We start from the raw sequence: 27,500 nt of genomic DNA, 5'->3' as shown, positions 1-27,500 counted from the left end.
CGCACAATTCCGACATAATAACCAATAGAATAGCACGCAAATGGAATCTCAAAAATCCGTAGAGGATTCTTTTGGCCATCAGCAGCCGGGCACACACACACAGCCTCGTGATCGGTGCTCGATAGCGCCATTAGCAGCGATCGTCTCTGCGTTGATGGATCGAAAAATGCTATTCGTTGTGTGCTATCACACTACACACACAGAGCACAACACAACGCAACATAGGCCTGTGTGGCCTCAAGAGCACCGCGGAAAAGCGTAGCAAATTGTGAGTCGCGGCGGACATTCCTCTCGAGTCTTTGCTTCGCTCGCATGATGATGAGAAGATGTCTGATGTGTCTAGGAGAAGACCTGACCTAGCAGCGGCACCGGCACTGGCACACGGTTGTGGCCATGTTGTGGGGCTAGCGAGTTGAAAGACGAAATGCCGACAGAATCGTTCGAATCGGGCTTGATCGCTCGATCCGATCGGTCGGTCGGTTGGTTGGTCGGTCGATTCGATCGACATCCACTGGAGCGAGATCGTGCGACGGTCCGATCGGGTCAGTGGTTCTCCTCTTGCTGTTCTTCTATCCTCTGTTCGTCTGTTCGATCGCGGAGACGGATCACGGAGGATGTGACGATCGAACCCCCCGGTGTCCGGTGCGTCGAATCATTCGTGATCTCATCCACCGTCCCCCGGGTGGGTGACGACGTGTGGAATGCCTTTGCCTTTGCTGACCGGTCCCCCCCTCCTCCTCCCCTCGTTCCTTCCTTCCCTCTCCCATCTCTTGCTGGAAATGTGTATTACATCCTTCTCTTCCCCTTGCTCGCCTCAGTTGACTAATAATCAACCGATATCTCATGGATAAAATCAATAAGGAAAGAAATTAATAGCATTCGCGGTCCGGCCCGGGGTTTAGGGCGGGGACGATGGACTTGGCCTAGGGGGTGGGGGGAGCCTATCATCTACCACAGCACCCCAGCGAAAGATGTTGGGGTGGCTGTGCTGTTGCCTTTTGCCTCGATTGATGACCATCTTGCCATCATGTCCAAGTTTTTCCATTCGTCTCGTTCCGTTTTTCCATCCTCTGTTGCGGCGCACGCGCATGCCATGCTGCTGCCGCTGCCGAGGCGGCGTTATGTTGTGGCACTTTGCCGTCGTCTCGGTCGTCGTCGTCGTGATCGACGTTCAAACTCTGTGTGTGTGTGTGAGGCCGGTGTGGTATGTGAAGATTGCTCGGGGTGGCGTTTTCACGTTGGGCTTGAGGAGGAGGAAGAGGAAGAGGGGAAAATTGTCTATTTCAGCCATTTTTGGGGGAAGAATGAGGGTTTGTCACACGTTCCACCACCACTCCGTTCGTTCGTTCGTTCGTTCGTTCGTGTCGAGACTTATGCGATAGAGATCGCGAGGGTGTTGGTGCGGGTCCAAAAATTGACAAAAACGGTTGATGAACCTTCGTCAAACAATCGCCACCAGAGTAAGCGCCATTTTTTGTTGTAGAAAGTCGCGCGACCTGTAGCCGGATGTGATTTGCGTCGAAACTTGTACAGAAGATGGGATCACAACCAGAGGGCCATAGTGTGATAGCATAGCTGAAGTACGTCTGCAATACGTGTGCTATACGTGCTTAAGCAATGTTAGACTCATTACCATAATCACTTATATCTCTCACACTGTATCCTTTCCTTTCCCTTCTTCTCAGGTGAATACGTTTTGAACAGTTCGGACATAGACAACAGTCTGCCACCACCGTTGGCGGATTTATTTCTGGAACAAGAACTTACGCTACCGGATCTAGGCGGAACAGTGGTATGCCGTAAGCGCGGACAAGCCTTTATGCTTTAACCTTCATTGCTTTATCTTCTACTCCACGACAATAGGAGGATACGATCGCTGAAATCAAGTCAAACGATCGCAACGGCATTCAGCAGCACCAGCAGCAGCAGGAAGATCGTGAGATCGCCGAGGTGCACCGCATCGAGCAGGAACTGCAGGTTTCAGTGGATGATCTGTACCTCAGTTCGGCCTCCACCAGCAGCACCTCCGGTGGTCATAGCAGCAGTGCACTGAGCGAAACGGAAGCGGATCTTGTGGCGAGCACGATCGCGGTGAACGCAGGTGGCGACGCCGACGACGACGATCCGAACGTAACAGCAGCAGCAGCAGCAGTAGCATCGAGTTCTTCCGCCTCGGAGGAAAACCTTGACGCTCCGGCGACCGATGAACTAGAGGATCTGCTGTGCGATATGATGATACAGACGTCGTCCCACTTCCAGCATTCCCGCCAGAACACCCAGGGCTATGGGCACGGTATGAGCAGTTTTCGTCAAACGACAACCGGCGCCGGTGGTTACCATCACCACCATCACCATCATCACCATCACCATCAGGTAAGTGCGGCGCCACGTACTACGGCTTTGCATTGCTGCCAAGACACGGGGCGCAAGGTGTCGCGATCTTCGCGGCCACCACACCAGGCGTTTTGTACGTGTGTGTGTGTGTGTGTGGATGAAATCATGTCTAGTCCTGAGTGGTCTTTGGGTTCTCTAAAGCGTTTCTCGTCAATTCCAACGTCATTGTTGATGGTGAGGAATGGTGTTGGACGTGAAGAAGCAACCATCTTTGAGTTGGTGCAAGCTTACGTGAGGGAACATCCAGTTCGTGTTTGAGGCAGGTTGCCTTGAAGTGTTGATTGAATTGATGTTAATATGTTTAACTTGATGTTTTTTTTTATTAAATCGGTGAGATCTAACTCAATGAATAGTGGTCGATTTAAAACGCTGCTGCAATTCACCTTGAATGATCAACATGATGATTTGATGCATTTCAGCTGCTTTGTTGTTATTGTTGCAAGTTGGCAGTTTGTAACAGGAGCGAACTGCAATTGCTAGTAAGGCTCATCACTATGTTATTTAAATTTCTTTTAGAAGAATATAAGATAAACCTTATTGGAAGCAATAGATCAAATAGAGGCTATTGCTTAACATCTGAACTCACCAAATAAGGTCCATAAGTCTCAGGAATACATTTTTTTAGTTGCATTCTTATGAGATCTGCTAAACTGTTACGCTTAAAAAAAATCAGAGACTGGGTCGTCGTCGGTCATTCTCATAACATGCTCAGCTCAACCAAAGCCAAAGCCTCGACTTCTTCACTTTCCTTTGTATTTCAAAAGCGATGAATCAAATTCAAGACTATCGTCGCCGAGCATTTTGACTGTTCTGCATATAATCAAACCTAAATATTCATTCGGATTCTCTGTTTTGCGATTTGATTTCAATTAATTAAAAATTACGCCATAATCGTAATCAGGGATTTAGTGTCATCACACAAAGAAAAAACATGGATCTTTCCCTAATGATCTGCATCCAGATGCCTAGAAACGTAGAACCACGTTCCCGGATCGCGCACCGGTGGCATGAATCATGAATCAAATTTCTCCAACCATCCATATCGATCAACTCGCGACAAATGATCGTTTTGATTGTCCCTCTTTTGTATGGGAGCCTCCTTTTTTGAAAGAGAGCATCCGTGTAGTATCGCTAACAAGAAGCACCGTCAAGATTGAATCGATCGTTGAAATCAATTATAACACATTCAAACCGTTCAAGCCTTAGCACCCCACACTCCCACTTGATCCTCTCGTGGTCTTTCATTTCCCATCAACAACAACGCCACAACTTTACCACCACTAGAGGAGGGAAAAAGAGGCGGCGGAATGCACATTACGGATCGATCATGATTCATGTTTGATCGATCTTTCGTGTTCCGTGTTGGCACCACAAATCGTTCCGATTTTCCACCGGTGATTTGCCGCTTTGTAGCGACACCAGCGCGCGCGATGATCGATGGTTGATCGATTCCCCTGTGTGCTGCTGGTGCTGGTTACAGGTCACAGCACAGGATCAGGTCACACACTGGTGGTGGTCCCCAAGGAGAAAGGTCATAAATTATCCATCCAACCGAGAGATAGAGAAAGATGGTGCACAAACATCACCGACAGCCGAGCTGCGCCGCGCGGTGGTGAGTGTCCTTCCTAGTTCCTAGAGCCGCCCTAGAGAAGAGGCCGATCCTGTCTCTCGGTCGGCTCGGCAATCTCTCTAATCCTTTTATGCATAAAAAATGATCGTTCATCGACGTCGTGTAAGGACGTGCAATTAATCATTAATTTGCCACTAGAAGTCGGCCTCCTCCTCCTCCTCCTCCTCCTCCTACTGTGTCCGGTCTCGGTCCGGCTCGATCCTTCCTTCCATCCAAGGAATAGACCATCCGACCGAGCGGCACTCCGACAGGGAAGGGATGTTATCCGCAATGTTATCTCCTGTTGTTTTGCGGTCACCCGCAGCGGCCGCATGACAAGAGGGCAGGAGCAGAGAGAGGGAAAGAGAGAGCGCGCATGCATTCCACTCCCGTTTCCACCTGATCGTCGGCAAGGCGCATCCGCACTGGCCGCTGAGCTGAGGCTTCGGCTTGCAACAGAACGGAACGAACGGAACGAAATCGGAGACTGAAGCGAAACGGAGAAAGTGCTTTCTTCTCCTGTTATTACTTTGGTCGCTTCTTCGGTCGCTCAGGCGACAGACGACTTGATAGAAGACGATCGTTCATTCGTCCGTTCGCTCCCTCACTCACTGCCTCCTGCTCGTCGGGGTAATGGATCGATGAAGATGGGTTGAAGTGAAAGATCTCATCTTTCTCGTTGAAGCACCCATCTCTCTACTCTACGCTCAGAAGATGCGCGGAGAAAAGGTGAAGACGAGACCGCCGATGGCCGATGTAAATGGATGTACCTGTCGTCGATCGTCGATCGTCGTCGTCGTCGTCGTCGTCGAAGGGGTCGGGGACGCTGAGGAGAGGATGTCGCCGCAGGCTGTTGCGAGTCGTATAGTCCTGCGGCTACGTCCCGTGTCGTGTCGAAAGGGGTGTAAAACAATAAACAAAACGAAGATCCCGAAAGGATCTTCCGGAGCGGCACAATAACCCATGATTGCGCCTGTTCAACCGGGAACAGGCCCCTCCTGTGTCCCAGCTACTGTACCGTTCATTGTTCCCCGGTCCGAGGCGCGTCAAACCGCCGCACTGCGGCAAAAGAAGGCAAAAAGTCACAAAAATATTATGGCCGCGTAATTGGTACAGCGGGAGGCATAATAATCTCCCGTGGCCACTCGGGGCGCATACATATGCAGGCAGGACGACTATGCAGAGAGACCCATTGGTTTGGTGCTGCTTGCTACTACTTTGCCCTCTTGCTGAGGTCGTTGTGTTGGTGTCTTTTATATGGTCCGTGGATCAACGTGGAATGAAATGAGGCCAGAAAGACGAAGAAAGAAAAGAAAGAAGAAGATCGTCGATCGTCGTCGATAGTTGGTATAATTACCGTATTCAAACTCCTATTGGTGGGTGCTGCTACGCTGCGCTGTGCTGCGCTGATCGTGATCATCGTCGTGCATCGTCTTGTCCTCGTTATCCGTTCTGGCTGCCGCCGCAACCAGCAACAGCAACAACAGCAGCAGCAGCAGCAGTCGCTTCTCGAAGGCTCTGGTGTTCTTTATTGCGTTCCCTGTGATTATAAAAATGCCGAGGCAGCCCTCGGTGTGTGTGTGTGTTCTTCAGTTCTCCCTTCGACTTAACCTGTCCATGTCGAGAACTAAGAACGGCTACAATAAGAGGAGCATGGTGTGGTGGGGTGGGTACTACCCAATATAATAACAGAATTCTCCTCTCCTCTCGAGAGCGTCGACGGCACGACGACGACGACGACGACGAGGAGCACAGCCAGCCGGCGGAGTGCAAGAAGGCAGAAAGAATAACAAAAAATGAGGATGATTTCGATTGATTTTAAAAACGCATTAAGTAAGTGCCCCGTCCCGAAAAAACGGACCAATGGTGCAGAAGGATTGGCAGCAGCAACAGGCCGGTTGGCCATGTAAGAACGTAACGCAAAAGAACGAAGAGAAGAGAAGTGATCGCCACGGGAAAGAATGAGCACGATCTCGCGGTGGTGGCGTGTTTTCACCATTGCGCGCCCCGTCTTCGTCGCAAGGATCGATCGAATCTGATCGTTAAAAAGAAGGAAGACGACGTCGTTCTCTCCTCTCGAGAGGCTCACGCCGGCTCCTCGAGTCAGCCAGCCAGCAGAGAGGGGCTGCCCTATATTAGACACACACCAGACCAAACCAGCGCGCACAAACACACGCACGCGGCTGCTAATACCTCTTCGTGGTCGTGGCCTGGTGGCCTGGTGCGAGGGGAACAGTAATAATAACATAAAAACAAGCGTCGAGCAGACAAAGCGCTCTTGAACTTTCGTCTTCCTGCTCTTCAAATCATCCTTCATCGTGTCGTGCTGCTGCGGCTGCTGCTGCTGCTGTTGGGTGGAAAATGGTGGACAGCCGATGATCGCGTAGTGCTTGGGTCTCTCTCTCTTTCTCGGGGTGTTTTGAGAGAAAACTCGCTTCCCCTTCTTCCCCCGGGGCCCCGGGATATATGGATGTCGTGCACTTGGCTTTGGCCCCTTTGGTCAATGATTTTTGGTATATGCGGTTTGTTATTTTATGCTGCAATCCCTTTTTTCCGGCGAAGGGTACACTCCTTCTTCGTCCTCTTCCTTCAGCGTCGTCGTCCCTTTGGTGTTATTCTAACACCCTAAAATTCCACCACCAGCACTTGTTTTTGTGTGGTGGCCACTTGCAACGTGCGACTTCTGCGCACTGCTCACCTTTTTCTGTCGTATCCGACGACAACGACAGGATGCTCTCGCTCGTCTTGTCCCGTCTCGTCTTCCAACTGTTGTCGCGTTGTTCCAAAAGCAACACCCAGTGTACATGGCAGTGCGTGCATGGGAAGAGAAATCGCTAAAGACCATCGGGCTTAACGCGGTATTGCCTTTCCTTTTTTTTATATTTTCTTCTTTGTCGTTATCAGCTTCATCACTCTTTAACATTCAGCAGCTCAACAGCCGCTTTCGGTGCGGGTGCCGATGCTGATTGCTTTTCCCTGACTCTGACTCGCACTCTCGCACAAATTATCCTTTAATTGTGCGCGCACATTAGGATGCCCCTTGTTTGGGCTTTTTCCCTTCCCTTCTGGCGACTGGCCGCCAGCCGCCCGATTGGCGTAAATCCCCTCTAATAACGATTTGTTTTTGAGGCTCGTCTCGTCGCGACTGCGTACAACAGGACGTACGGACACCCTTAACATGCCTGTCCGTCGTCGCAAATGCAAACGATTACACACCGGATCGGACGGGGAGCGATCGGTCCTGTTTTTTTTTCTTTCTAAAGCTTCGAGGGATCTCAATTGGGTTTCTGTGGTCCTCTGATATGACGAGAGTGTTGGCGCAAACAAAACAAATTACGCACCTCACACCAGCCTCCAGGCGCCCGCTTTACTCCCGAAAGTGTACGAGAGCGAGGAAGAGAGAGAGAGAGAGCCCCAAAAAGTACAAAAAAGCGATTTGGTTACACATGGCGCAAACGATCAGCGATTTGAGAAACAGAGAGAGAGAGAGAGACAGATCGAGTGGAAGCAAACAAACCAAAAAAAAACAATAAGTCAAATCACCAGAACCACCCCATCACCGCAACACACGGTCTGCAGTGGTCAGCAGCAATCGCCAGCATCACAAATAGGCAAAAACAAAATAGTGAACGCGTTCCGTTCCATTCCGTTCCGTTCCGTGTGCGTGTTTTGTAAAACACCATGTTCCAGCAGCACCAGCACGGTATGATCAAGTTCACGATCACAACGCCACAACGACGACGACGACGACGGGGATGATGATGATGATGATGATGATGTACTCGCAGCACTCGCATCCATCACACGCATGTATGTACGCTGCGTGATGTTGTGTCCGTACAGCCCTCGCTCTCTGACGCCAAACCATCGCGCTACAAACGAAACAGAAGACTTCGACGATCGCGCTAGCGACGAACACGGATTTTCGGTGTCCGGAGGAGAGACCTTGCCGGACATCAGCAGCAGCAGCAGCAGCACACGAGAGCCTTCTATAAGGGTGTTCGTCTTCGTCAAGAGGCAGCTACGAGGCTTCTGGCCTGGCATGTGGACTCATGTGGGACTTTTGGCACTCCTCTTCCGCGTGCGATCTTCTGAACAAATTGTTTTGCCCGAAATTGAAAAAAATATAGCAGAGGGAGAGAGACAGAGCGACGGGGAAGTAGTACCCGTGCGTTTGCCGGTACCAACAATCTGCTGCGTGGTCTGTGTGTTGCTGCTGCTGCTGTTACCGCTTGGTGGAAGCATGATGGGCCCTCTGCTTACTCTCGCGAGCGCTTCAGGGCTTCGCAGTTGTACTTTGTCTTGTGTTCTGTGAACAGCGCAAACAGTTGTGTATCCGCTGCGTGTTGCGTTGTGTGGCGGACGAATTGCGCGCGTTTTTGTGTTTTTTTTTTTGCTAATATTCTTTACATCGCACGCCGACTACCGAGTGCAGTTGATCTTCATCATCAACAGAAGCAGCAGCAGCAGCAGCAAAGACATCATCCAGTATCATCAACGGAAGCTGGCGCTAATGGCGACACGTGTACTAAGGTAGTAAGGCTGGCTGGCAGAGGCCTAATATCGAAGATACATGCCCAGTGCCAACACCGTGCGATGTCCTTGACACCGGTGCCCTCAACCAACGGACGCGCATCACACACGGATTAGAGAACGATTTCGATTCCGTCTGGCGGAGAGGGATCAATTCCTGAGCTGCCAAATCGTCGTGCGTTTCAATCGGCGTGACCTTCCCGTGTCGTTGACGATCAGTGCGATCAGCGTGCCTCTGCTGACGATCATGATCATGATCGTTTTTTTTTTGGTCGCTCGCACCTCCCTCAATCCTCCTCGGTTCGGTTGTTGCGCCGCCATCTCGCCATCCCGAAAACATCGATGGCCTTCTTCATCTTCTGCTGGGATAAAGCTCTCCAAAAAGTCCGGGGATATTTCAGTTCCTATAGTACCCCAGTCACCGAGTCACCGAGTCCGAGGGTCCGTCCGGAACGTCATCATCACGTCACGGCTGTTTGAAGCGGGTATTTCCAGATGGAAGAGCTGGAGTGCAACAAAAAAATAATACAACGAACCACTGGTGCGAAGCCACGCTCTAGTGGTGACCGTTTAAAGCCGCGGAGCGGCCAGTTGTTTTTGCGCCATCTCGCGACTTGACGGCAACACGGTGTATTTTTTTTCGTAGTTGCTGCCAGGAGTTGGTGGCACATTTAATCAAAAACACTTGGGTTTGAAACCAAGTGTTCCGGTGCTGATGCTGATGTGTCCGAAGGGGGGAAGGGGTTCGAACGAACCGCGATCCGCGCTAAACTCCGGGTACGATCCGGTCCGATCATACAGCAGAAGGGCAAGAATCTCTCGTGGCGGCCGGCGCACGCGGTGATGATAAAGTAGCAGTAGAACAAACATGTTATCATCAGAGCGCAGAGGCCGCTAGTTACATGTTGTGTGTATCGTGGTCGGTGCGAGGGAAAACGGGAGAATGAGCTCTCTTAATGAGTGGCTAATTAAGCCGCTACCGCTAAATGGTGGCACACGTACTGCACTTAGCGTCGTGGCATCATCCGAACGACGAACGCATGCGCCATCGCGCGCAATCGCAATGCCCCACCCCGCCCCCCATGTCGAGTGTTCGATTCAACATCAATTCGTTTAACGATTGCACGATGTGGCCGCGGCATTGCTGCTTGATAGCAGCAGCAACAGCAACAGCAGCAGCAACAGCAGCAGCAGCAACAACAGCGAATGTAACAGCAACGTTGACATTGTCAAAGCCGATGTGTGACGTGACCTTGACGAGCAGCGTAAAATTAGAGTTCGCAAATGATATACAATTAATTTGCGGTGGCTCTAATGCTGCTGCTGCAACCGTTTGCCGCAATCCAGCCGTGGGGCGGCCGGACCAACGGAAGCCCTTTTGGCGGCTACTGCTGTCGCCGTACACCGGAACAATGGTGTGTGAGGAAGGCATGTAATTTTAACCACGGAGAGCACGGGCCCAAAGGCGATCGAGAAGCAGCTTCGTTCCGTTTGTCGATAGCTGCCGAGTGCTGTGGCCGGATATTGGCCGGCCACTAGTCGTAACGACTGTCGCATAAGAGTGCTCGCGGGTTCCGTGGGAATGTAAACTTCCCATTTTTTTTCCTTCGGTTTCGATCACTCAATTCCTTATCTCATCTTATTTATTTTATTGTCCAATTGCAGCAGTCACGTGTACCGTTGACTCGAGCGGTTTCGATGGAACAACGCTGGCAGGATCTGGCGAATCTGCTCAGCTTCCCACCGGGCATGGGCGTCGGTATGGGGGTTGCCGATATGCCACCTGCGCACCCATCGCACGCCCATCCCCACTATCCGGCACACTATCCTTCTTACCAGGTGAGTCACCACACAACGTCGACAGCGTTTCCCACGATACACGTCGTCAACAACCGGAGCCATGGCAACCGGCCATGGTAATGGATGGAATTCAGTTTCCCCGTGGCTCACACCAATGCAATCTTCCTTTTTATGTTACTGCAGCCAACTGGTGGACTAGGACCGCAGCATGGACAGTATCACCATCCGGCCGTGTTGCAGAATGCATCACTGGCCGATATCGCACCGGCCCAACCCCATTACGGTGCGAATCTGGGCTCGGCCGTCGCCACCAGCATGCATCTGACCAACTCGACATCGGAGACGGATGCTGGCTCGTCGGGCTACAAAATGGACCCCGAGATGATGTACTACTCGGTAAGTTTGTGCCCATACCCATGCCCTTTCCCCCCATTCTCCTGTCATGCATTTGCGAACTACTTTACAGCATTAGCCGGCATCACCATAATCACACCTCGTAATCACCATTATTATCCTTCATTAGCGTCACTTGGTATGCACTTCCTTGGATGATAGTAATCACGCGGGCGCGGTGTCCTTCTCTCTTTCTCTCTTTTCTCCCTTTTATACAGAACGCCAGCACGTCGGAAATGAATCATACCGATGGGTTTTTAAATTCCATTCTGAACGATGAAGATTTGCAGCTGATGGACATTGCTGTCAACGAAGGTAAGTGCCCTGGTACGAAGCCTAGTTGCTTACCCGATTGGTAGAGAGGGAGGGTTTCGTGATTGAAATATGTCAAATGTGTACCACAAGCTCTAAGCTACCCGCGCTTTATCCGGTTCCGATTGGCCTTACTACCTGGTGATTGGCACTAGGAATAGGGTGAGTTTCAGGTGATTTACCGATAAACACCACCACCTCAACTCTCTCCCTCTCTGTCTCTTACTTCTCGTGCGCCCTTAGCGCACATATTTGCGCTTGTAAAGGTTCGGGCGGCACATTGAATGGTGGAATGAGATGTGGTGTTAATTTTAGACCAGTCCAGCCTTTCGCACCAGATTAGATAAGATTACCGATTTATTTTGACGATTCTCGATCGTACGAACGCAGGACGATGGTTATGATGATGATGATGATGATGATGATGAGACCCTTTTTCCTTTTGCGATGATGATTTTCCGTTTTCGGACAGCCAGTCGGCCAAGTCGTCAATGGATCGGTGGATTGATATGTGTTGGGCAAGGTTTATAGTCACACCGTTATCGTTTCCTTTGGTATTTCCTGAGGAGTGTATCCGCAATCGTGTGAACAATATTGATTATCGTGAGATATGCAACTGCACGCAATGTATGTCGCTAACATGTTTGGTAAATGAGCGGCATTTGAGTAGAGTGACTTTTTAATGGCAAAACCTTCGGATCTTTATTCATTTTGTATCAAACAGCATTTGTTTAGCACATTCAGTAAATCCAGTGTTTGTTCTTTGTTAAAAATTTTCCTGGAGTATTTTTGAAGTCTCACGAAAAATGCGGATAAGGTGTTTTATCTCAATTTCATCAGATTATACAAAAATTCATCAATCGATTCAAAAAATCTTATTTATTGTTCCTATAAAGAAGCTGAAAAAAACTATCTGTACGGATCGATTGCAAAGGCAACGAAGCGGCTTTTTCGGCGAAATCCCTTTAACTGAGATTAGTAGAACTTTTAACTAGATTTTTTTTAACTACTTGGACCAGAAACCTTTTGAGAAACAATCAATGGGCTATCTCGCTACAAAACGGTAGAACAAGGTTTCTCCGGAAGTGGCACGCTACTCGCAACATGTTTTTTTTTGTGACAAAGATAATTGACTTTAGAGTCATTTTGGAACAAAACAAATGACTGTATTTTTGTTTTATGTCTGCGTGATTGGTGTGTATATGCGATAAAAAACGATTCAAATGAAGCGATTACAAAAAAACCTCTGGCGATTGTTTGCTGAACACCGTGTCCACAAAAAAGAAATCATCCATGTTAGTCATCGACTGGGACGCGTACATATACAAAGAGTATTACTTTTGCTATTTTAATTGACGAAAATTGCTTACTTTGAGTTTTGGCATGTGGTGATCTTGAAGTAGCTACACGACTAATTTTCGATAGAATCTTTAGGAATGCCAAAGAAATGCTTTAGGAATCTTTTAAGCAATAATTTATAATGCAATGCAATAATTGCTTCGGTACTAAAGAAATGCTCTAATTCATTTTCATATTGAAGATTTTGTAATAATTCCACTCGGAATTTAATTGGGATCGCATTTTTTTCGGAATTCGGATTTTCTCGTAATAATCAGGACTTTTGCCATCGCCACTAGATAGTCCGTGTTATGTGTCATAATGCAAAAGAATAATAAGAATTGCCAATTAGTTCACTTTTCTCTTAATCTTCCATAATTGATCAAAAAGGCAAGCTTCCTTGTTTTCATTCAGGAAAAGAACACTTATAGATTCTTTCTATTTTCTCAATGTACGTCCTGTATACGTTCCCTGCCCGTTCGGGGTAGGTTAGGTCTCTTTCGATCGCAAGCAGAAGCATCATTTATTGGTTTAAGCATTTTAGATTCTATGGATTACATATGTTGCCAAAAGGGAAAGAGCAAAACGCAACGGCCGGATTAAAGATCGGCGTGATCCGATACCGTTAAGGACCACTTCCTGGTTCACAGGTTCTTCACTGTCATCAAGTTTTGCCGCGCCATCAAACCGTGCGACATGTGGCGATACAATTGAATTGGGACCATCCTGAAACGGAAATTATTTACTTATAATCCAACACACAATGTAAATACGCGTGCAATAGGACGGCTGATTGATGTTGCTGGCGCGTTGCAGCGCTTCAGGATGTGCTGATCCTGCTGCCTGAAACTGGGGAATGCGAACATTCCGGCACGGTCGCTTGGGCAGGGGCTCCGTAGCTAGCTCCTCCTTCTTCCTTCGTTCAGGTTGGATGGCTCCCAATGCTCCGAGGTCGGCGAAGAATTGGAAAAGCCATCAGGCCCCGACACGTTGCAGCATAATTAAACATACCACATATCCCGCTGATGGCAACGCGAGGGTGCCCCCATCAGAAGCAGCAGCAGCAGGAGCGGCCTTTGATAGGAAAACTAGTAAAAGAAGTCAAACAAAAGTCCAAGTCATGGCCGCTTCCACTCATCATCATCATCATCATCATCTGTTCCCCTCGGGAGGACGTGTCTTGGGCCTTGGGGAGAGGGAAATGTTGGAGAATGTGTGAAACCGAAGGAACTAATTTTTATTCGACTTCACCGGTTCCCGTCTCTCTTTTTCTCTCGCTCCCACTACCTCTCTTTTTCTCACTGTCCCCGTAAAGGCAACAGCAGGAGTCAGCCCTGCCCCTGCCGACGGTGGATCTCCTGGACAGAACCAAATCCGTAACGAAAAACTGCCTGCTCACCCCCGGGGACACCCGGGTTCTCCAGAACGGCAACTCGGTCAGGCATTGGGATGACTTTCCCTTTACCCTGCGATGGATCGGTCCGCCCGTGTGCGATGAAAAGCGGTAGACAACGTTTAATAGGTTTAAAAAATGGAAAAAGACTAGAGAGAGAAAAGATCATTTCTGAATATTAGATTCGGCGAGATAAAACCCTCATCGCATGCTATGCTGCTTGTGTCCGTTCATTAGCGCGTGCATCGCACGCACACCGTCGCCATCATACAGCCATGTGTCCATACTAGAATCCTCCGCCAGGGATCCGGAAAATGGCGCTTCAGCGGGAAGGGTGGGTTCAGGTTGGTGAGAACATGCTCGCTCCGCACGAAAACATCACTATCGCGCATTAAAAAAAATGTCATCAAATAACGAAAATGGCGCTTATTACGTCTAGTTGTGTAAAGCAAACGAATCCTCTGAGGATTTGAACCGTTTACCTCACAGTCATTGTGGTTCTCAGCGTATACCTTCGAGTGTAGGATGGAGCTTTAGATATTATCTGTAATGGGTTACATTTCTCATTACATGCAGCAATGGTTTCTATTTTGTTTTTCGATCATTTCAACTGAATTTATTTGTTAACTGCTTGTGACTGTGACCGAAAAAAGAAAAAAATTATGATGTTTTTTTCTTAAATTATGTGTCCTCCGATTTTCCGAATTTTATGCGCTGCGCGACTTTGAAATCTTCGTTCAACACATATAGCTTCTCGTTGTATCGACTACTCCATATTACGTCCTCACATATGGGGCCAAATTTCATTCTGTGAATCCCATTGTGAACCATAAACCAGTTGCAGGCATCTTCGTAATCTGTTTCCGTTGTTGTATTCCTCTATCGAGATAACTTGCAATGGTACTTGCCTCACAAAGGATAAGAATTATTCAAACCAATTGAAACGTACGATTTGGCATTATGTTTCTTTTCCCTAGATTTACTAACTTTTGTCACGGGATCTCAACAAATTGCATATTTCAACCTTTACCTATTAGTGTTTTGTTTTTGTTTTCTTTACATTTGATTGGGATGCTTCTGCGATGATTGCGATGATATGTTTCACAATGAGTTTCATTGTTGAAAATTTTCCTTAGCAATAGCGATCACCGTCTAATGGAGTGACTGTAAACACAGCTTTTATCGCAATTCAGGCATATTTGGAAACGTTTTGTTCGTGGACTGCATGGAAACATTCTTAGCAATCATTTGAGATATCAAATTCCATGCCGTTTTCCTAACGATTTGTTCGGATCCACTGAATACCTTTCTTCATTACTTGGCGTAATCCCGCTCCCGTATCCTCTAGTGGTTGGCCTACGTGTGTTTTCTCGAAAGGCGCACGTACACCAGGCTAGCACACAAATCGTAGGCATACTACGGGCGAAACTTGAATCGCGCTACATCCGCCCACCACACCAGCAAACGTTCTGCTTGAGACAGTGCCACAGCCGTCACGATAAGATATAGATAAGCGCTCCGCACCTCACTCGGAACCACACTAGTACGGTGGAGTTGATAGTAGCTGCTTCGCATTTTTTTTTTCCTGCAACGCAAGACCACCGCTTGCTAGGACCGAGTGAAGAAATGACGAGGGAAAAATAATACAAAACAAGCAGTTTATTAATAGCGATGAATGGGTATGCGCGAGCGTATATTCACGTGTGTTTGTGTGTTGCTTTAATCCACTAATGTGTTAAAAACTGATTTCGCTTGAGCTAGCGTTAAAGTACTGGCAACTGCGTGTGTGAAGTGTGTGACAACTAGGCCTTACTTCCTAGTCGTGCTAAACCGCGTGCATCCCGTGAGTCCCAAACGATGAAGGCGGCATAGGGGCGCGGCTAAAGCAAACGTTCGATCGATACGGGCAAATCGGAAATTAAGACGGAAGCCACCAAACATTGAGCCGATTGGCCTGGCCAACAGAGTCCGGTCGTGCGCGCCACTCCCATGATCTAATAACCTGCCGGGACGCACTGGCGCTGCCGTTGGCGCTTACTCACCCAGTATAGCGACAGACTACCGGTGTTGTGTCACCCAGCCACAGCAGTAGGAGCAGGAAAAGGAGAGCTGCCTCGAGCCCCCGGACAGACGAAAGTGTGCGTCGTCACGTTGTCACGTTGTATGCAAAATAGTTTTTCGGAACCACGCCGTGGGCCGGTTGGCCACACTGGGGACGGTTTTCAGTGGCAACGCATCAAATGACTCAGCGCTTCCTTCGGTGCTTCGTCAGCAGAGCTGCTACCGTCGCCGGGGTTACGATTGCTTGGCAAAGCTTTAGCCGCGGTATCGCGATCGCGATACAATTTTGTGAACACGATATAGATATGGTGTTGGCTCGCTGAGCGTGTGGATATGTGCGTGATGAGTGACGTGTGGTAGGTTTGCACTGTCGCATACCAACAACCAGCACCAGCAAGAATGGCACCGGCGGTGGTGGCGATGGCGATGGCGGTGGCAGTAATGGTAGCGACGACCGAAAAGACGGCGAACTGTGGACCTGCTCACACAGCTATCCGCTATCTCGGCCCGTCGTTTTCGCGTATCGGGCATATTTTGCTGCTGCTCGTTGTGTTTCTTATCAGTGTGCTCTTGCCGTCGACAGGTGTGTCAAGGTGAGAAGGCCAGTGAGAGGGAGAGCGCAGCTTGCTTTTGTGGTACGCGCAACTCACGATCCTAGGCCCAGGACCCCAAAAGAGAAAAGTGCAGACGCCGAGACCTATCCTCTTTAGTGCAAGTCATTATTTACTACGTAGTTACACCAGTCGTGTTGTCTCGTGCGTGCTTACGTGCGCGCGCCAAACGCTTATGCGTGCGTGCCGAAAAGGTGTTTCAATAACGACTCCGGTGCGTGCGGGACCGACGATCCCCCCGATTTCCCCCGGGTTTTGCATATTGTGTGGCACACGTTACATCCACGATAGTGTACTTTGATTAGCGTGTAGCATCGGTCATCGGTTTGGTTTGTGTGGAATAGTGCGAGCGTACGGGCGACTCAGAAGGCCATGCTGTCACCATTCAACTTTCTCGGTAATGACGCGCGTGTGTAGTAGGGTCCTATGGGCTAGTGATAGTGATTACAGATATTTGCAGTATGACACATACTTTGGGGAATTGCATATTCGTGTGGAGGGCGCATGAGTGGACGCTTACTTTCCACAAACTAGAAATTATGTTCCTTGTGAATGTTTATCGCTTTTAAGAAAGAACATTGTTCAGTTATTTGATCTTTCTGTTTTCCAAACCGTAATTTTATGCTTTATGCAAACAATGTCACTTTTACTCCATAATGACATCCATAAAAGTCACACCATATCCTCTTGGGCATTGTCTGGGCGATTTGTGGCTGACCGAGTGGAACAGAAATTAAATTATATATAACAGGTCCGGAATATAGAAAACTTCAATCTATAATAATATTCTTGCGACACCATGGCATCACAAAGCAAGCTGAGACTGTTATGCATAAATTTTTGAGATCTGTCACGTCGGTAGTTTTTCTATGTTTTGCAACAATTTTTAAGCCACTTATGTAAAAGTTGCTAGCAAAATGATCCTGTTATATGCGCCGAAGCGATAATGTAAAACGGTTGTGGTTCTGACAGCGATTTTCTCAGTTGCACCTTCTTACGGATGGGTTTTCCTTTTGCGTTCAGTTTACTAATCTACCTCGCGTTTCGGTTTCCTTTTCTCTGCTCTAGGTATGTACACGATGCGCATGCTGGAGCACAATGGTACCGGAGGAGGCGCCAGCAACAACTCATCCATGTTGGGCGTTTCGGCGGCGTCGAACCTGATGAACCACAGCGGAGCTGGTGCCGCTGGTGCAGCGATCGGTGGAGGCCATCATCATCTGTCACTGATGGCCGGAAGCACCGGTGGTGCAATCGGTGGAGGCAACCATCTGCACAGCGCCATGAACGTCAGTGCACTAGTCAGCGGTTCCTCCGTTACTACCGGCTCATCAGGCGCATCGGCTTCATCCGGCGCTGGCGGCGCCGGTGCTGTTGGTCAGACAACCGTACCCGGATCAAACGGTGGTCCGCTGGCTGGTTCCGGTACACCGGGCGATCGGCTTGACGCGTCCAGCGATAGTGCGGTCAGTTCGATGGGCTCCGAGCGGGTACCGTCGCTTTCGGACGGTGAATGGGGTGACGGTGGAAGCGACAGCGCCCAGGAGTATCACCATGGCACCAAGTACGGGGGACCGTTCGATTACAGCTACAACCAAACGGCTAGCGGTGGCCCAGGGAACCGCATGGGTGAACCGCACGGTTCCCGACAGGCTCCACTGGTAGCCCAGAAGAAACAGCACATGTTCGCGAAGCGCTACTTCGAGGAGCAGAACACCACGATTCCCGCAATTCACCCTTCGCCGGGTGGCCCGAATGGTGGCGCGAACGCCACGAACGGCTCCGGTAGCCTAGATGGCACTGGTAGCGGTGGTGGTGGCGGTGGAGGTCCTACCGGTGGCGGGATACTACCACCAGCGACCATTAAGTACGAGTATGACTATATGAACGTGTTGGGCGCTGGTGCTACTCCGTCTGCGATCGGTGCTCAGTTGGAGGCCACTACGAAGCAGGAAGATCAACACCAGCTTCATCACCATAATGGTACTGGGCAACCGCATCACGAAGCATCAACGGTGGCTGCTGCAGCTGCGGCTGCCGCTGCCCTGACCGACATGAAGTACTCCTACGGCATCGAGTTCCAGCGGAACCATCACGCCACACCCGGTGCGATGGGACGAAATGGGACGCTGCAGCCACAGGATATGATCCATCACAACCACACGTACACCCTACCATATGCAGCGACGGCCGGCAGCAACCATCCGGGTACTAAATCACAAACGCGCGAAAAATCACGGTCGCTCAGCTCAGCTGCCCGGAAGGCGGAAGAGGAGCATCTGACGCGCGATGAAAAGCGTGCTCGGGCCCTACAAATTCCGATTCCGGTGCACGACATCATCAACCTGCCGATGGACGAGTTCAACGAGCGATTGTCCAAGTACGATCTAAGCGAAACGCAGCTCTCGCTGATTCGTGACATCCGCCGGCGAGGCAAGAACAAGGTGGCCGCTCAGAACTGCCGCAAGCGCAAGCTCGACCAAATCGTGACGCTAGCCGACGAGGTTAAGGACATGAAGATGCGTAAGGAACGATTGCTGCGCGATCGAGAAATGGTCCTATCGGAGCACAAGAAGATTCGGGACAAGTTCTCCGTGCTCTATCGCCACGTGTTCCAGGTTCGTATAAGAAGGGAGATGGTAGGCTTATGAAGAGCGACTTTTTTTTTATTTTGTTGTCTCTCTTGTTTGCAGAATCTACGGGACGCGGATGGCAATCCGTATTCGCAGGAGCACTACAGCCTTCAGCAGAGTGCGGATGGTGCGGTCGTCCTAGTACCACGCAGCTCGGAACGGCCGACACAGTCGAATGGTCAGCTCAATGGTGTCGGTAGCTCCGGAACTACGGGACTACACCATTCTCACCATTCATTGCACCATCCTCATGCCCATCTACACCATCACCAACAGCACCAGCAACAGCAGCAACAGCACCTGCATCATTCTCTGACGCACCATCTGCCGCATCACAGTCTTGTCGGTGGTGGTGGGGGTGCTACCGCTGCGATATCCGCCGGCGGAGCCAGTGTGTCGGCCATGAACGGTGGTGTCACCAGTAATGGTATCGCTAGTAATCACGGTAGTAGCAGCGCCACGAGCAGTAGCAACAGCAGCAACAGCACCGTTGCCGGTGGGATTACCTCAAACACAAGTTCACTCACCGGATCAGCGGTGACCGGTGTGGTGAACCAGCGTAGCAAGGAGTAGTGCCGATGGGAGCAGCATCGTGAATGTTTCACTGGACTGTTATGCTCCGAATGGCAGGTCACTTGGTGGGTACCGACAAGGATGCAACATCTGTAGCGATAGCTTCGGGAGAGATGCTTCCGTTTGCCATCCACCAAATCGTTATCTTGTTGATTGGCATTTGCAAACATTGAACCGAATGAGGATCAGAAGGATGACACTCGGAATACACTCTAGCGACCCTGCCGGAAGGATAGGTGGGGGTACCGTGGAGCGTGGTTGCAGGAGTTTCTTAACATCTGTTAAGCCAACCAACCACATTTCGTAGGCATCGTCGTTTTGGGATGAAATATCCAGCTCTTTAATGGATTTGATGGTCATTTTGAATTTTCCCCCTTCATATTACAAATGCAACGGTGGGTTTGCGCTAGTCCAAAGCAAAAGTGAACTCAGCGTCAACCACCACCGTTAATCACACTAGTACATCGAGATGTACTCCTGCTTCCTGACCCACCCCTCTCCCTTTTTATTGCTTCTTCTATGAAGATTACTCATTACATTCCCCGCCCACGGTCAAAATTCAGATATTCCTTCTATGAATGATAAATATTCCCCATTAATTTTGGAGTCACATTTTTAGGACGCTTGCCACCATCAGTTGGGTCGTCTTTTTGTTGTTTTTTTTTTCTAAGGGAATAGACCCGACGAAGGAATCACCCGGTCGTGTTGTACGATCATGCAAACGAAGCCCAAACTTGCTAATCGAAGCAAGCTCGCAACCGATGCCGTGGACACGGGCATAGCAGGCGTTGAATTGCGTTTACAGTGTTTGGCTTCGCTTCGGTTAGAGGAGCAAGGCTCAACTGGCTGCTGCTGGCACTGCTCGTCAGCTTGCGCTTACGCTGCGAGGTGTGCTACGATGCTAGGATTAGGATATGCACCGCTTTCACCGGCGGCTGCTGCTGATGTGATGGATAATTATTTGTTTTTCTTTTATTACGATAAACTATTATTAATAATATTGATTAATATTATTTTGTACATAGGAACACAAAACAACCCCCCCGCCCCCCAACTCCCCTTAAATCGCAGGACAGTGCGGAGTATGTTAGCTTTTTCGATAGGCATTACGATGGTCAAGCGGATGAGAACTGAGTAACCGCGAGCAGCGTCCGTATGTGTGTGATTGTGTGATTTTAGTGCGTTTTGTTTTGTAAAACGTTTGCCGAAAACACGCAACACCCAAAAGCTACTGCTAATGCAGCTGCTCCTCCTCCTCTCGCCCATCACTGGCGTTTGCAATAAGAACAGAGGTATAGAAGTGAACAGTCAGGATTCCTTAAAACGGCAAAAATAGTAACTAAGTAGTGGTAGGAGGACAGGCAGGACGGTGGGGGTTGTCTTGGGAGGGGAAAACACGAAAAAGGACACAGCTCTTTTTTTGGGAGGGTCTGGTGGAGCAAAAGAATTTGTATAATAAAGTTGAATAATGATGATGGAAAAATGTGGCAGTTCGTGTTTGGCCCACTATATACCAAGAACACACAGCAAACTATAGCTCATGTCGAGCCGGTGGTCGGTTGGGAAACAGATGATTTAGATGTAGTAGAGCTTTAATAAGTAAAACCGAAGAACCGCGCGAAGAAAACCATGGCTTGCAAAAGGGCGATAAGGAAGGAGAGAAGCAAACAACAAAAAAAGTGTAAATAAGATAACAAACAAAACTAAACCTAAACCAACTACTAACCGCGGGCTTCGTCGTTGCTTTGGCCATGAAACGAAAGGATGGAAGGTGAGCAAGTCCGCAGGCGCCACCAGTTCTTCTTCTTTCTTCACGCATCGTCTGCGCCTACTAATTTATTTGAACTTGTCCAGCCCATTTGACGATCGTGGTTGGGTTGGCGTTTTGAAGATGCCGTAAAAAACCTGGATTGGGCTTAGGTTAACCTGCATACTAAACACAAACGCATATGGCGACAGTAATAACATCTCGCCTTGCCATTTCGAATCTTGAGATCAAACGAAGAAGTGTGTAGCCGTTATTCTGTGGTGCCTGGTGTTCACATTTTGGTGGAACCTTTTTTTCTTTTTTTCTGCTTCTTATCCTTTTTATCTGTTTATTTCACTAGGTTTTTGGTTGTTTTTTGTAAGTTTTGGATTGCGGAAAACGAAAAATATAAATACACACACAAAGCCAGACGTACGTAGAATAAGTAAGAAGGAATAAGCTTTTCTTACTTCGTTGTGTACATACATAAAATGGAAAATAAAACAAAAAAATAACAAAACATAAAACAAATCATTCCCGTGGCGTTGTTCTTCCGTAGTTTATTGCCACGACCTTAAATAAGGATATTAACGTACAAATCACTTTTATCAAACTTTCGGGTCCGTTACCGTCACTACTGAGGTGCATTTTGTGCACGGATGGCGCTCTGCATTTTGCTTAACAGTAAGTCCTTGTTTGGATTCAGAGATAACAGTTAGCGAGTTTAGCGACGAGCACAGCATGCAGCAATTCAACATCTGTTTAATACAGTGTACAGTGTGATAACTTAACGATACATGGAATCGATAAGGTTACGAACGATGGCAAAAGATCTACATAGCTAGATCGTATAAAATTCGGTAAATTAATGCAGTAATTAAACTTCAAACTTGTTTTGGTGTGGAATCGCCAGAACCGAAAGAAAAATCCGCGGTATCCTCCATCTAGTAGGATTCATTTGGTGCCATTTCAATCAAAAATTGGCTTACATGAAAAGGATTGCTAAAACTAAAAAAGGAAATACGTGATCGTCGCTTGATGCGGAACATCCACGCTGATGTCCCGTTGTTAAGAGCGTTCTGCTGCAGATACATAGATTATTAAATGAGCTTCCTGCTTCGATAAACAAACTAACTCTGAAGCCTCAATCATCATCATCATCGTCGATGATTTCTATTATTTCAGTAGATTCGTGTCTTTCAAATGTAATATCAGTCTTCTTCGACTTACTTCCACCCTGAACACATTGCTTATGCGTGCTCAGTAGCGACGAACTGCTGCTGGTAGACGGACCTTTTTCACCCGTGCTACTCACGGCTTCGATAGAAACATTTACCTTACTTCCCAGAGCCTTCGCTGGACCAGAATCATGCTTAGTTACAGGCATTGTGACGGAGTATTTCTGTTCTGCTTTGCTCGAGCACGCGCTACTACTTTGCTGTTGATTTTCAGACGATTGCCGTTCCAAAATCGTAGTAGCTCGTTGTTCTGGAGAGTTTTGATCTAGCAACAACTTTAAAGCCTGCCGAATGCCGCGAAGATCCGCTGCTAGCTCCAAGCGATTGATATTTCGTCGATTCGCCAGGTCGGATATGATGTACTTGAAAAATGTGCTCAGCAACTGAAACTCGCGTTCCTTTCGCTGGAGAAGAGATTCGTTTGCTTTCGATCCAGGATTGTTCTTTCTGGCTGGATTGGTCGATTGTTTCTTAATCCACCTTTGGTCCTCTTGCTGCATCGAAAATTTTTCTGCCTTTGCATTTTCTAACACTTTTTGTTTAATTTCTGTTGCTCGCTGTCCTAATGGTGTGTCTTGGTCTGTGATAGTCTGCATTAGTTCTGGTCGAATGGATAAAATCTTTTCTTCGTGGCTTTCGATGATGGCAAGCAGATTGGATATGCGGTACTGCATATCACCTGCTTCTTCCAAATGAAGGTTCAAACAACTGATAAGGTGCTCCTTCGATTCTGAGCAAACCTCTGAAGCAATTGGTGGCTGTGGTTCGGGCGGTTTTGGTTTTTTAGATGCTTTGCTCGAGGTTTCCAGTGATTCCTTAACAAGATTCTGCACACAGTCGGCCGGCTCTCCGGTTGGGTCGAACAGTTGAAAGCCCAATCTGCTGAATGCATCTTGCGTCAGCTCCAGAAGACGCTCATTAAATCGTCCATCTGGAGAAATACGGTGGCTTTATCGGGAATCCTCTAGTCTGGTTGATAACAATCGTTTGTGCGCTTACCAAATTCCTCCGACATTTTGCAAACCCCACTTAAAACAGCCGGTTCCACCGCACAAAAATCCAAGATCCAGATTTTCCAAGCACGACCGAATACAAACAAAATCTTGAACGTCAAACGACATGTTGACACATTGAAAATTTGAAAAACGGGAAATAAAAACTCGTTAAATTGATGTAGCCCACCGATGGTATCAAGGAAGTTTTCTACAAAATGGTATTTTTAACACCTACTTTAATCACCATCAATGCAAAAACGGGAATCTTTGTCTTCCAGTATCATTCTTACCTACTTACTTATCAGAAGACTAGGATTCTTCCATTGTTCGATCTTCGTTTCTATTCTTTCGAAAATAATATCAATATCGGATGCTTCTCAATGAGTTTCTTGAATGGATCAGTTTCTTCGACGACGACTTCGAATTGACTGAGCAGTCGTTTCAAAGTAAGTTCCACTAATGAATCAAACCTGTGTGATGCATACATTATGTTCCATTTATTTTCAACACATTGGCGAAAACTCACCCAGAAAGGGCTATAACTGTTGTGTCGTGGTTGGTGGACATTTACTTACTGCGAGCGCAGGTGATAGGAAACAGATACATTCCCCGCGAATGGCTTTCCTCCTTTCTCTGGACAGGATCTACTACGAGAACTCGACGCAGTGCTCTTGGGTCGTTTCCAACAACGTCTCTTATTTACGCCCCGATTGAGAATAATTTCGCAATCGCACAAGAGGAAGCGATTCATTGGTGTTAACTAAATAAATATGATTACACTCGCTGGGGTATATGCCGTGTGTTTCGGCACTATCGCATGTCAAAATCAGTCTTCGACTACTTTTTCTGAATCCTCACTAAATGGTACGGTGTAAAAAACACGAGCTTGTTCGGCGATCAAGCAAACAGCAAAACAAATGAAATACTATAACAGAGAGTCAGCCAAGAGCCTTAAGAATAGGAGGAAGGAGAAGGAACGCTAAGAACGCATTCCAAACAGTTTGTGTAGCCACGCTACTACAGGCGATCTTCTTGAAAGAAATAGAAATATAAAACTAAAAGAAAAATAATCAACATACACAGAGTCAACGAACGAACCGTCGATGCGTTTCGCTGCTAATCGAAGGTAAAATAATCATCATCACTGCTCGAGCTGTAGTTCTCGGCAGTTACTACTATCCGACCGAACCTACTGCTGTCGTGGCTACTGCTGGCAGCCGCTGGCCCTCCATTGGCACCGTCATTGGCATCTGGTTGGTTCTTCTTTAGATCACCATGCGATTTCACCGTTATATTTATCCCCGACAGTCCGAAGAAGCTTTTGGGGAGATAGTTTTTCTTTGTGGCCACAAACTTCCAGCCCAGATGCTGCCGACAGTTCGCACAAACCTACAAACGGGGGAAGATTCTTAGTGTTTCATTTCCTCAAATGTTTGTCGCGGTGCACATACTGTAATCTGCCAGGAGTAGCCCGGAAACCAGCTAAAATCAGTAGACGGTCGATCAACGGTTAGCGTCGAATTTTCCTTCGTTTTCAGCACCGTCAGTGTGTCGTGTACGTAGCCCGAAGGATTGCAGTAGCTCGTCTGCACGCCCTGCTTAGACATCGCGAAAATATCGTTGTAATTTGCGATCTCGTTATCGCATCGCTTACAGATAAAGTACCACATCTTGAAAGATTAACATTAGAGTTAGCTGTTTGTCTTTTTTCCCCGAGCATACGGCTCCACTCACATGATCAAGCGCCTTGTTGATAATGAGCATACGGCGCAGCACTGAGTCGGTGCAAAAGATCATTTTGCGGTTCTCCTCCGTCAGCGGGATGTTTCTCGCCAGCCAGAACGACAGCTTTATTGGATCGGTTGGAACGCTCGTGATCTTGACGGATGAGAGGTAACGCTTCACCTTCGTCAACACCTCCTCCGTGCCGTACTGATCGTACACAAACTTTGGCCATACGTTCGTTTGGGCTAGCATGCGCTTAAAGCTAGTCACTCGATCCTTTCGCCGACCGTATGCATACCGAACCATCGCGTTCGAGCAGCTGCTTAGCAACGGGTCTGGTAGCACGATTTCCGGAAGTATCTTCACTTCGGCTCTAGAATGAAAGAAGAGAGAATACTGCATCGTCAATGCCCGCTTCGAATGCACTCTCGCATCCACCACTGCAATACCTTCTGCCATATGATTGACGCACGATGAAAAATCTCTGCTGAGCGATGGTTTTTAATAGAGCCGATTCACCTTCATCGCCCCGCTCGTACACCTGGCACGTGACGCCGTACACGCGACCCTTGCTCGTGTACTGATCCTGGAACACAAGGCCAAATTTGAGCCCATCGGGAGAATCGTCATCGGTACCAGCGGTGCTGTATAGGCTGGAGGCATTCAGCATTAGTGGCACTATCTCGCCCGGATACACCACCGAATGATGGCTGTAAATCGGCATGCGGTATTGCTTTCCCGGTTCCAGGTAATCCACTCCTTCGACTCTCTCCAGCTTTCCCAGATACTGTTGGCAAGGGCAAAACACAACGCAAGTCAATTCCTTTCTCGAAACCATAGCAACGGAGTCGCTCCAATATGCTTTTGCTACTCACGGCATGCTCAGTTGGGAGCTCTGTGTTGTAGATTTCTGTCCCTGTTGATTCTCGCTCCCGGATGTAGTCCTCGAAGAGGCGGGCTTCCTCATCAGCCTGCTGTCCGGAAACGATGTTGCCCATTTCGAACTGCTCATCTTCGGCGGGATTCTCCGCATCTTCCATCAACAGTTCACGATTGTTGTCTTCCCCATCGCTGTTGCTCCGGTTGCTGTTCCGGCTGCTCCTGCTGCTATCGTCGTCCGTGTCGATCGTTCGCTGGGTGATGCGCATCAGTCGGTTCCGCCTGCTGGCGATATCGCGCTCGCTACTACCATCGGTCGCACTTGCTGCAGAACTGTTCGGCTGAGGATCGGAAGAGTTCCCTTCCATGCTTCCGAACGATTTAAGAACGTTTCGAGCTGCCCCCAACGTTCTTCGTGCGCCTCTATGAATGCGAGAAGGATGGCCTTTAAAGAATTCGTCACAGGTTTTATGGAGACTACTTTCATCCAAACAAAATATCAACAACAGAAGGTGCGCACACACGGATTTTCCCACACACGCAGGCACGACACACAGGCACGCAGCATACGCTCTGCCCGTGCAGCAATCGTTCATCAGCCAGGGTTGAGTGCAATAAAAAGACTATCGACCAGGGCTGTCTACGCCAGCCTCTTCTTCTCTTGTTCCTCTTCTTCAGTATTTTGCCTCTTTTTTAGCAAGCCCAAAACAAAGCCAAACCGCGCTCGCCACCAGGATTCAACAAAAACGTGCGGCGCACCGACTGAGATTGGATAAAGTGGCAACATCGGTGGAATTTCTCGCCCAATCCGCACGGTTGAACCATGGCCCACGGTGGCAGGGGACACGAGGAACAAACGTTTAACGAATTCTACACCGAGGTACGTAAAGAGGCGGGTCGCAGAAGTTACGTGAAATCAATCATCACCTCTGCCGATCACGATTATTGCAGGTGAAGGAGATCGAAAAGCGAGACTCAGTGCTAACATCCAAGCAGCAGATCGAACGGTTGCTACGCCCCGGCGCGACCTACTTCAATTTGAACCCGTTCGAGGTGTTACAGCTCGATAGCGATACGCCGTTGGAGTTGATAAAGAAAAAGTACCGTAGCCTTTCGATACTGGTGCACCCGGACAAGAACCCGGACAATATTGAACGGGCCCAGCAAGCCTTTGAAATCATCAGCAAAGCGTACAAAACGCTCGAGAATGAAGTGACACGCAAGAAGTGTCTGGAGGTGTACGAGGAGGCGAAAGATCGCACGGAT

The 27,500-nt window shown here is 48.5% G+C and overlaps 4 protein-coding genes across 6 annotated transcripts in view; 2 read left to right on the top strand and 2 right to left on the bottom strand.

Annotated features, from left to right (window-relative positions):
* LOC125957971 (segmentation protein cap'n'collar) overlaps positions 1-21,733 on the top strand; it is a 42,020-nt gene extending 20,287 nt beyond the window's left edge. For 2 of the 3 annotated variants that reach the window (XM_049691049.1, XM_049691050.1), the window contains 7 exons: positions 1,686-1,792; positions 1,864-2,373; positions 10,202-10,375; positions 10,520-10,732; positions 10,948-11,044; positions 17,513-19,062; positions 19,138-21,733. In XM_049691049.1, the coding sequence (XP_049547006.1) occupies positions 1,686-1,792; positions 1,864-2,373; positions 10,202-10,375; positions 10,520-10,732; positions 10,948-11,044; positions 17,513-19,062; positions 19,138-19,650 (3,164 nt within the window). In that variant the 3' untranslated portion in view covers positions 19,651-21,733. The remainder of the gene's footprint in view (positions 1-1,685; positions 1,793-1,863; positions 2,374-10,201; positions 10,376-10,519; positions 10,733-10,947; positions 11,045-17,512; positions 19,063-19,137) is intronic. The other variant, XM_049691048.1, reaches the window with a different exon arrangement.
* Positions 21,734-22,037: 304 nt separating this feature from the next.
* LOC125957994 (uncharacterized) lies at positions 22,038-23,734 on the bottom strand. Its single transcript, XM_049691090.1, has 2 exons — positions 23,635-23,734; positions 22,038-23,566 (listed from the first exon to the last, which is right to left on the bottom strand). The coding sequence occupies exons 1-2, from the start codon at positions 23,648-23,650 to the stop codon at positions 22,542-22,544; spliced, it is 1,041 nt and encodes a 346-aa protein (XP_049547047.1). The 5' UTR covers positions 23,651-23,734; the 3' UTR covers positions 22,038-22,541.
* Positions 23,735-24,110: 376 nt separating this feature from the next.
* On the bottom strand, positions 24,111-26,725 carry LOC125956930 (protein cereblon). Its single transcript, XM_049689220.1, has 5 exons — positions 26,231-26,725; positions 25,805-26,142; positions 25,365-25,728; positions 25,082-25,300; positions 24,111-25,019 (listed from the first exon to the last, which is right to left on the bottom strand). Exons 1-5 carry the CDS (start codon positions 26,600-26,602, stop codon positions 24,747-24,749), a joined length of 1,566 nt encoding a protein of 521 aa, XP_049545177.1. The 5' UTR covers positions 26,603-26,725; the 3' UTR covers positions 24,111-24,746.
* A 203-nt stretch (positions 26,726-26,928) lies between these two features.
* Positions 26,929-27,500, top strand: part of LOC125953680 (dnaJ homolog subfamily C member 8) — a 1,311-nt gene continuing 739 nt past the window's right edge. The window contains exons 1-2 of the mRNA XM_049683385.1: positions 26,929-27,114; positions 27,186-27,500. The exon at positions 27,186-27,500 is cut by the window's right edge and continues 6 nt beyond it. Coding sequence (XP_049539342.1) covers positions 27,058-27,114; positions 27,186-27,500 — 372 coding nt within the window. The 5' untranslated portion in view covers positions 26,929-27,057. The remainder of the gene's footprint in view (positions 27,115-27,185) is intronic.

Source organism: Anopheles darlingi, chromosome 3 (assembly GCF_943734745.1).
Source record: "Anopheles darlingi chromosome 3, idAnoDarlMG_H_01, whole genome shotgun sequence".
Lineage (NCBI taxonomy): Eukaryota > Metazoa > Arthropoda > Insecta > Diptera > Culicidae > Anopheles > Anopheles darlingi.
This window is presented reverse-complemented; position numbering and strand designations above follow the sequence as displayed.